General features: G+C 44.7%; 1 protein-coding gene across 1 annotated transcript in view; it reads right to left on the minus strand.

Moving 5' to 3' along the window:
- Positions 1-9,265, minus strand: part of DGKK (diacylglycerol kinase kappa) — a 104,693-nt gene extending 95,428 nt beyond the window's left edge. Inside the window, exon 1 of the mRNA XM_055267783.2 lies at positions 8,660-9,265. Within this exon, the coding sequence (XP_055123758.1) occupies positions 8,660-9,214 (555 nt within the window). The 5' untranslated portion in view covers positions 9,215-9,265. The remainder of the gene's footprint in view (positions 1-8,659) is intronic.
- Positions 9,266-10,713: the final 1,448 nt, after the last annotated feature.

Here is a 10,713-nt window from a genome sequence, read left to right on the forward strand (position 1 = left end):
TAAGCAAATATTCAGAGAAAATAAATGAAAAATATAGCAAAATATTAAGAGTGATTATCTCTGAGTGGTGGGGCACTAGATGATTTTTATTTACTTTTTAGAAGCTTTCTTGATTTTATACATTCTCTGAAATTAGCATGCATTCCTTTATTTTATTACATTGAATTTTAGTTTAAGTAGAGGAATGCTGAGAGAATTGACTATTAATAGTGAATACCTTGGCAAAGCATCTGGTAAAACAACCACCATCTGTATATTTGTTTTGGTAATTGAGTCTCTCATTTACCAGTTTTGCTTAAAGGAAGTCTCATCCATGTGGTTTTGTTCACTGTAGAATCCTCAGTGCTTAGCACAATGCTAAACACATAGCACATAGGGAGCAGGTATCAGTTTACGTTTTAAAGAAATAAATGAATTTTAAAATTTGGAAAACATTGAGTCTTACTCTCTGTTTATAAATATGACTTGCAAATTTTATGGATTTGTGAAAATCAAGCCCTTTTATCGCCCTGCAGGAACAGACATCAAAGCCAGCACATAACGAGACATAATGGAGGATGGATCACCTCCATTATTGAGTTGGCAAAGGGTCCTTCCCTGTTAGGTAGGGGTGTCTGACTAATTGGTAGTTAATAGCAAGAGTGTCACTGCTTTTGAGTTTATCATCAACTCTTAATTCTCTGTAGTGTTAGATGGGAACAATGACGCAGCGAATTCCCAAATCATTTGTTTGGTTTGGAAAAGAGGTATGATTTTTCCCCAGAAGGTTTGCCTCCTAATTCTTTTTCCTTTGGACAGTGCCTTTCTTGGGAGTGTCTCCTACCTGGATGACGGGGAAGGTAACCAGAAATAGACTGGGGCAGCGGGAAGCCAGCCTGGGATTAAAATGTATCATCCTTTAGCCTTAGTGCTGAATGTAAGGTTCACTGGTGCCATTTGAGAAGGATAGTACCTTTTCTTTGTACAACACTTCAGAGTCTGTGGAGCCTGTGGGAGAAATGAGTGCTTTTTTTTTTTTTTTTTTTTTTTGAGGCTTTTTTTCTGTCTTTGCTTTTTCTTTTAAAAAATCTCAGGAAGAAAGTTCAATAGTGTTGGAGGGATTATGGCCAACTTGCCTTAGATTAGGAAGATTTCTTCCCTTTTCCTCAAATATTTTTTTTCTCCTCTTGAATGTGGAGAGGAATAAAGTCCACTGATTTTAGTAAAGTTGAAGGTATCTCCTCTTACAATGGAAGATTTTTTTCTTTAAAAATCTCCAGGGGAAAAGATTCATTGCTTTTGGTGGAGGTGGGGGAGCATCTCTTTAGGCCTGGAGGATTTCTATTAAAAAAATAGGTTTTGTGGAGAGGACCTACAAGGGCAACTTGTTTTAATGAAGCTGGGGAGCCCTCCCTAGTAGGATTTTTCTTTCTTTCCTTTTCTTTAAAAGAAACAGTTTATTGGGAAAAATTAGAATGGGGGACATCTCTCCTGGAAAGATCTTCTTTTCCTTTCCTTGCTTTTTTTTTTTTTTTTTTTTTTTTATAAAACAGTGAAGGCTGAAAGATAAATAAGGTCCCTGGGATAGGGTGAGATTGGGTACATCCCCACCCCCTACACACATGCACATTCCCCACCTTGAAGAAGCTTGAGAAAGAGATTTTGTGTTTTTTTTCTTTCCTTATTGTGGGGGATGTAGAAGGTAGTCATCAGGAATAATATGCAATGTCTGCAGTAAGGTGTTGGTGCATTTTCCTGAAGAGAATTTCTTCCTTCGATCCTTTAAAAAATAATCCCTTTGTTAATTTTCTTCTTCCTCTCTTTCCCACCCCTCCTTCTCTACCACCTTCACTGTATCCTAGCTAGTCCTTTTCCCCTTCCCTTCACATTTCTCCCCCCATCCTTCTTCTTCCTCTCTCTCCCCCTCCTTTCCTCCCTCTCCCCTCTTTCTTTTTCTCTCTCTCTCTCCTCCCTTCTCTTCCCCTCTTTCTTTTTCCCTCTCCACCTCTCCCCTTTGTCTCTGTCTCTGGCTCCCTCCCTTCCTCTGCCTCTCTCCCTCTTTTTTCCTCTCCCTATCTCAGTCTCTCCCTACCCGCTCCTACCTTCCTCTCCTCTCTCCCCTACCTTCCTCTCCTCTCTCCCTGTCCGGCTTTCCCGCTCGCTCCCTTCTCCCCTCCTCCCTCCCTCTCCCTGTTTCTCTCTCTTCTTCTCCCTTCTCTTCTTTCTTTCTCCCTCTCTCCTTCTCTTTGTTTCTTTTTTGTTTTCAGAAAAATATTCCAGGACTTTGGTGAGTTTGGGGGCATCTTCAGTCCTTAAGAAAAATATTTCTGTTTAAAATATACTGTTCATGTTCTTCCCTCCCCCGCCCCCCATAATTCTAAATGTATTTGCTTGTTTTGAGAAAAAAAGGGGCTTTTTTGAGGCTGAGAATACTTTTGTTTAAGAGGACTTTCTTGGCTTTGTGTTTCTCCGCTATCTTTTCTATTTATTCTCAAATTACAAAAATTCTATATTAAGAATAAATCTTTTGGTAAATTATATAAATATATTAAATTATCACATGTACCCTGAAAATATGTACATCTATTATGCATCAATTAAAAATTAATTAAAAATAAATAAATAAAATAAAAAGAACAAAGTTTTTGAGTGAATTTGAGTCAACTCCCATTAGAAGGATTTTCTTTTATTTTTTCTTCTTTTGGGAGGGACAGCATTAGGAGACACACCCAATGCTAAATGACGAGTTAATGGGTGCAGCACACCAACATGGCACATGGATACATATGTAACAAACCTGCACATTGTGCACATGTACCCTAAAACTTAAAGTACAATTTAAAAAATCGGTTTTTTTTTTTGGTTGTGTTTTGACAGAAAAATTCATGGGTCTTTGTGACATTGAAGTACTTCCTCTCTTTAAGAAGATTCTGTTTTTGTTTCATTAATAATATCCTCTTCACCAACACATATACCTTTCCATTCTTAATTTTATTTTAAATCTTAAAAAAAATTGTATTTTAAGAATAAGGTTTATGCTCTTTAGTCATGGAGGATTGGTATTTGTTTTGTCCCTCCCTGCCCCCCCCTTCTTGGAATTAAAAATTCAGGAGATTTGGTATGATCAGGGACCTATCCTTTAATATTCCTTTTTTTTTTTAAATTAAAATGTGTGTATCTAGAGGGGAGGATTCGTAAATTTCATTAACTTTTATGATTTTTGAGAATATCTGCCCTTAAAAAGATTTCCTTTTTTTGTTTGTTTTCCTTAATTTCTTTTTTTTTAATTGAAGGGGTGGCAAATGAAGCTTATTATCCTTGGTGAGGTTGAAGATCCTTTAAGAGGATCGCCCTTTCTTTTAGTTCCTTTTTTCAGTTTTGTTTGTTTTTTGTTTTGGGGAGAATACTAGGTCTCTTATCTTGTGGTTAGAGGGATGGTATCTTTCTTTTAACTATTTTTAAAAATTGAGATGTAATTTACATACCATAAAATTCATCATCTTAACATATACAATTTTGTGGGTTTTAGTGTATCCACCAGGTTGTGCAGCCATCACCATTTTCTGATTCTAGAACATTTTCATCACCCTCAAAAGAAGCCCTGTACTCTTTAGCCATCATCCCCTTTTCCACCTCCCATATTGCTTCACTCATTTCTTTTCCATCTCTAAGGATTTGCCTGTTCTGCACATTTTATGTAATTGGGGAAAATAATGTCAGGAAGCTTTGATGAGATTGGTGGACCTTCCCTTTATTTTTGCCCCCTTAATTTTCTGAAGAGATTGAGCATGAGCCATGAAGTCAAATAAAGTTTACAAATTTCATGAATATTTTAAGGTTAGAAATACTGGTTAAGATGATTTCTCTTTTTTAATTTTAAAATTTTTCTTTGGGGGATATAAGTTCCATGGGCTTTGATGAGGGTGAGGAGAACTTCCTTTTAGAAGCTCTTTCTTTTTTTTTCTTAAAATAATTTTCAGAGGAGAGATAAGTTTCATTATCCGGGGTCACTGTCCCTTTTCTCTTTTAAAATTCATAAATTTGTTTTCATTATTTTGAGAATGAGCTCTATTTGCTTTGGTGAGGGTGGGGCATCTCCCTTTAGAATGGCTGCTTGCTTGCTTTTTTTTTTTCCTTTAAAATTATTTTTTTTCCCACTGAAAGAATTACAGTGGGTGGGCTTTGGAAAGGTCGGGCACCCTATGCTTAGCAGGATTTCAATTTATTTCCTTTACAAAACTCACACACACCAACAAAAAAGGTCTTTGTGAGTAATCGGTTCAGGGTCTCTGCCTCTTCTCGTTTCTTCTCGGGCTCCTCTTCTATGTTGGCCCCCTCCGGGAGCATCAGAAGTGGAGCAGCAACCACTGCTTTGGAAAAAAAATCAGAGCTGATGAAATGTCAGCTAAAAGACTGTTCTTAGACAAATGAGGATCCTATGTATCACAAAAGGCCATATGTCAGATTTTTAAAAAAATCTACAGTAGAAAATTCAATCATTACATCCTATAAGCTGTCAAGTTTTATTTTTGCCCTCCCCCACCTGCTGCCTTGTTCAAGGAAATAAAAGGGTTAATAATGCAGAGGAAAGCACCCTGTAAACTGTAAAGTGCCACAGGAGCAGAAGGAACTATATAATCCTTATTAGAATACCCCTGAATGGTTTCCTGGTTTCTATGGATTTTTTTTTTTTTTTTTTTTTGCCTTTCCTTGGAGGCACTTTCCCCTTGGGCTGCAGATCTGCAGAAGCCCTAGTTGGAGATTTTAATAAATGCATAAGAATTGTACTCTGAGAAACTAAAGACCACTGAAAATGTTCATCATCTTTTCTAGAACACCCTGGAGTGCTTAGGAACTATTAGAATATACCAAATAAATCAGATGGTATCATCAAAGCTTGGCAAGGAGGGGGGAAAAACTGAAGAGAAAAGAAAGTAATTTCATTCTGACCTTCAATAGGTTAAACATCTGAATCTATAATCCCAAATCTGTTTACAGTCACTGCAGATACTCTGTTCACTTAGCAAAAAAATTTATTATCCCCTGAAGCTAACGATATCATTATTAGTCTGCTGTTGCTGGGACTGCATGGGATAAGGACACTTTCCAAGCCATTAAAAAAAATTGTTAGTAATTTGCTTCTTAATTATAGTTCCAATAACAACTCTGAAAACGGAAAGATTGACTGTATTTCCTTAAGGGCTATATATTCCATGCCATTTAAATAAGTATTTACTTCTCACTCTGAAACCAATGAGAACAAATTTTTATTCATTCACAGCAGCAGCCTCTACATTGCTGGAAATGGATAGGTTTCAAGCTTCAGTAAGTGTTTATTAAGCAAAATCAAGGAGGGCTGCATTGAACTAGGCACTGAGAAAGGCCACCCCTATTTTTGAGAAGCTCAGAATCACTAATAAAATATTCTGATAGGAATCACCACATATCATATAAACAAATGCTTGCTATTTTGCAAGAAAATGTACAAAAGTATCAGTTTTGCGCATAAAAGCTGTCCTGATGCGGTTTGAGGATAATGGTGATTACTGCGCAGTCATCAGGAGGGATACACAGACCCCTTTTATCTCCCCCAAAAGCCATGAAAGTGTATTTCCCCCCAGATTTTCATCAATCATTTGTATGATGTGATTTTCATTTCATAGCTGGTCAAAACCCAATGAATAAACAAAATTTTGTCTTTCTTCAAGCACAGCTGATGAGAGAGAAAGAAGCATGGTCTACTTCATATAAGCCCCATCCCTCCCCCAAGAGAGTTACAGCATTGCTAAAGAACCAATTCACACATCCTTACTTACACTTGCTGCCACCAGGTGGGAGACCACGGCTCATTTCCTGGGAATTGAAACATTTTAGAAAGGAAAGAAATAGACATGTTTGGTTCACAGACTGACTGTGTTATCCTGGTAGCTATTTGGAAAGAAAACATGAGCCCCCTTTTCTCAGTCAATTGCAGGTTCTGAAACTTTCCTGAAATCCCAAAAAAGAGCAGACTACAAGGCTGAAAGATGTTGGTTTTTTGCTACAAGACCAGTCAACAAAATTATCTGGGAGAAACTTGCAGTCACATTCAAACACTTGGTTTTGCTCATTTCATCCTTTGAATTATCAGGATGGTTTCATGCTTGCTATGGAGGATTTCATTGCATGATGAGACCTGTATTTTGTTTTGTTCCCTGACATTTTGCGCACATATGTATAGTATGTGTGTGTGTTAGGGGTGTGTGCACGCCTGTGCGTGTTGCACAGTTGCTTCCCCCCAAGCTTGCCTCGAGGAGGCAGTGTTTGAAAACATCACCCCAGCTAAGATGACAACCTGTTTGCCTTGAATGTTAAGATACAAGCCAGCTGGTTGCAGGTGCCATTTGTCTGAGGAAGATGCAGGAGAGAATGATCCTATCACTGAAGATCAGATGTTCCCAGCTGCACCAGAGAACAATTGCATAGCAACATTGAGGGTGTTGTAAAGGGTTTGGCTCCAAGCAATTTAATTTGAGCACGTACCTAGATCCTTTGCATCCTTCAAAATTCTCCAGAGCCACTGATTAATCTGCATGGCCTTCTTAACGGATGGTCGTGGTTCTTAACCCCATTCTACAGATAAGTGATTCAACAAATATCTGGCTCTACTAAGGGCAAAGTGAAACCCCTGGGATCCTGGTCTCCTGCCAGTGTTGCCAAATGTCTGTGGGTCAGCTAGCCAGCACTTCTGAGTGGGCACTATGTAAAGGAAACGAATCTGATTCCGCTTACCTTAATCTTCCTCATCTGTCTGGCAATGACATTTTCCTGTCAAACAGGTAGGAGATGCCTTCACATGGGAGCAGGGGATGCTTTTCACTGGGGGAAGGGTCCTGGTCTCCAGTCAGCCTTCCAGAGGCCAAAGAGGAGATGCATTCTCTGGGTATTGGGTCCCCACGTGTCAGTTTCACAGCCATGTTCCCAAAATTTCGCTTAAGATGGCCACAAGTCAGGTGATTCCTGCTTGTCTCTTTCCCACCAGCTTAATGCAAACTCCTCCAAAAAGACAAGATCAATCACCCGGTGAGGGTGAGCTCCCAAATCTAGCCACCCCAACTTTGCCCTTCTTAAGATCACTGCAGGAAAGGGTATTTTCAGGAAGGAGAGGGATACATCCCCTGGTGAGAGCTAGGGTGTGAATTTTTAAAAAATTGTCAGAGTCTCCCACCGTCCTGTTTTATTTATTTTTAAACCTCTGCACTTTCTTTTCTCTGTGAAACTTTTCATTTTAGCCTTCTTTTTCAGTCATTCGTCATTGCAGATATTTTGCAAACTCAAGCCTCCCTACTAAGAACTCAGGAAGCAACCAACGCTTCCATTTCGTGATGCCAACCTCTGCCCCCTCCCCTCCTGCATTCTACATTCTATAAGTGTGCGGTCCATAGCAGAAGGGTTCCTGAGCCGTGTCCTTATGGTCTGCTAGGCAGCAGGATGGACCGGTATTGTTCGTGTGTTGTGTTATTCGTGTGTGTGTGTGTGTGTGTGTGAATGCGCGCGCGTGTGTATGTTTTCCTGCAGGGGAAGCTAAATTGAGGTGTGTGTGTGCATTATCATGGTTTTCACAGTTTTGTGGAACGAAGTTTAGGGGAAAGGAAGAGTAGGGAGAGTGCAGAGAAAGCAGGAAAGACACGCACACTCCCGCTGAAGAGCAGACGGGGTTTCAGGGTCCAAGGCAAACACGAAAACCTGTTTCCTCCCTACTCCCCTTGGGCGAGTGCCAGAGATTCTCCACTCATCTTTTCCCTGCTAAGTGTAACGATTTAGAAGGCGTCGCGGTAGACTGGTAGAGATGAAGGTTCCCCTTCTCACGTTCTGCAATCCCAACTCCTATTTTCGTGTCTCTAAACCAGGACTCCTGTACCATTCCAACTGGCCCTGGTGCGGGATGCCAGTTGCCCCGTTTGTGACGCTGTGCATCATTGTATCACTGCGTTTGCACCTACCTGCTGGGAAATCCTGCAGACAGATGGAATGGTGGCTTCTACACACGCATGCTCTCCCCCTCCTCCCGGAGAACCCTGCCCTTCCCCTGCAGTGCGCGTGGGCGACGCCCAACCCCTTGTCCCCACCAGGAGTACCAGCTCGAAGCAGCCGGCAGAGGCGCCGGGCACCTCCCTGGAGCGCCGCCAGTTGCGCCCAGCTGAGGCGCCCCCTCCCCAGTGGCAGGGAGGGGGCCAAGCAGGCGGCGGCTCCGCAGCTTGGGCCTCTGCGGCAGTGACCGCGGCTAAGAGGTGTGTCCCACCGCCCCCACTCAATCCGTCTGCTATGTACTCGGGGCCAGCCCCAAACACTTCTCCAGGTCTCTTGGGCTCCCCGAGGGTATCTTCCTCCTCTCTTTCAAGATATTGGCGCTCACCGCACTGTCGCTTCTCCTCACGGGGAAAACCGCTCCGATTCCCACCCCCTGCTGTCACCCCGGTTTCTAGCCCTAAACAGCCCATTCTCAATTCCCACATGTTGCTTCCCGCCTCCCAACCCCTTCCCACTCCCCCAGGTTCCCCGATCCCTGCATCTTTCTCAGCATCTTGGCCAGCCAATGCCAGACAAGCGGGATGCAAGGGGTACCCGGAGTCCCGCGGGCTCCATAGCCATCTGACTTCGCCTTGCTTCTTTTCCCCGCTTCAGGGGGTCTTTTGCTTACCTTTATTCTGGACCACGACATTGGCGTTCTGGGCGATGGCGATGGCGATGGCGAGGTCTTTAGACCTCTCTCTCGAGTGTCCACCGGACATTGCAATAGACATGGTGCTGGACTTGGACGGGACTCTGGAGCCGCCTCAGGGCAGAACCCTGGGGCCAGATCGGTCACAGGTTCTGGGGTCGGCTCTGGGGCAACTTCTGGAGTCAGCTCTGGGACCGACTCTAGGGCAGGTTCTGGAGTCAGCTCTGGGGCAGACTCTGTGGCAGGTTCTGGGGCCGGTTCTGAGGCCGGCTCTGTCGCTGGTTCTGGGGTGGGTTCTGTGTACAGTTCTGTGGCTGGTTCTGAGGTCGCCTCCGGAAGGGGTCCTGGAGCAAGCTCTGGACAGGGCTCTGGTATGGGTTCTGGCGAAGCCTGGGAGAGCAGCGGCGGAGCCGGCGGCGGAGCTGGTGGTGGTGGCGGCGGCGGCCAAGGCGGCGGAGGCTCTGGAGACTCAGCGGGCTGCTCTCCATCCTGAGGCGGGGCAGTGCCCTGGGCCGCGGCAGCTCCGCGGTCCATGGCCGCACACCGCTTCAGGTCTGGGCAGCCTGCGTCCCCAAGCCTGGAAGGCTAAAGTACCCTCGGGCGACCCGCCCACTCCAGTCCGGCAGCCCCTCGCAGGGTGCCAAACTTTCCCCCATCCCACTCCATGGCTGGCTCGGCTCTGAGGTCTAACCCGTGGGCGCTCAGCGTCTCCCTATGCTGGAACACGCCCCTCAGTGAGCGCACACCTCTTCGTAAGCAGCCACGGGTCCGATGGGCGGGAAGCAGAGGGGCTTGCGAACGCGGACTGGGCAGAGCGCTTGATGACCTCCTAGCGACGCGCGGGAGGGGAGGGGAGAGACAAAAAGGGGAGGGGGAGTGGAGCGGCGTGGAGGTTGGGGGGCGGGCTGGAGCCTTGCCGTGTTTAACCCTTTAGTGACACGAATGAAAAAAAAAAGGCAGAGGCGAAGTTGAGGGTCTTTGCAATCCCCCAACCACTTAGTTGCTGGTCAGAATAGCTTCCATCCTGTATCTGCTCTCTCACCTCAGCAGCAGGTGAGCTTAGCCTCGGACCAACCTCTTGCCCCCCATCTCCAAGCCTCGATGGGCAAGTAATGCTTTTTATCTAAGCCGGGAAAAGAAATTAAGCGGCATGGTGTGTGTGGAGGGGGGGTGGGGGGGCGGGTGTTCAGCCTCCTTTGGATTGAAGTAGAATTTGCCCCCCTTCGGTTTTTTGCATTTCTGAGCTTTGCCAGATCCAAGCGGTTTGCCGTTGGGTACAGAGTTTGAGGTGATTCGGGAAAGGACTGTGATGAGGGAGGCTGGCGCCCCGGCTTTCCGCAGCCTGCAGCCTCTCTGAGAGAAAGGCGAGAGTGCCCCGGCAGCAGCTGGGCTTCGCGCTCCGGAGCTGAGGCTATCCGGGCGTCCGTCTGGCTTGCCTATGCCATAGGAGCCTGCCTTGTGCATTTAGCTGGATTTCCCAGCCATCGGCAGGAGTTTGTTTTTTTTTCTCCCCCAAACTTGTTAACGCGCGCGCGCGCGTGCGCGTGTGTGTGTGTGTGTGTGTGGGTGGGTGTCTTGGGCTGGGGAAATTCACTGCAACACCCACACCTTTTTCACCTCCTGAAGCAGTCTGACATTAGAGATGGGAGATTCTCTTGCGAAGAGAACGGCTGATGCCTAGCGCAGCACCTTTCCCACCACATCGGAAGACTTTAGAAGCTCTTTCTGTTATAGTCACGTACACATACATACAAACCATCATCTTAGTCAGACCTAGACTTTAAACTCCAATATATTGCCAATTGTAATTAAAATTTGAGAAGACTACCTGTTAAGCCACAGCTGGGTGGGGGGAGCGGACGGGGGAGAAATACCTATAAACCTGATTTGAAATATGACAAGTGAATTTATCTCCTATACACATAATGCTGCAGTTGTGGGTAGCAGCCCTCTTTCTGCAGCCCCTTCTCTAGCCATCTACTCCCAGACCATATCCCCCACTATTCCCTCTTCTTTTGCCAACGGACACTGAT

This window comes from Symphalangus syndactylus, chromosome X (genome assembly GCF_028878055.3).
Source record: "Symphalangus syndactylus isolate Jambi chromosome X, NHGRI_mSymSyn1-v2.1_pri, whole genome shotgun sequence".
In the NCBI taxonomy this organism is placed as follows: Eukaryota; Metazoa; Chordata; class Mammalia; order Primates; family Hylobatidae; genus Symphalangus; species Symphalangus syndactylus.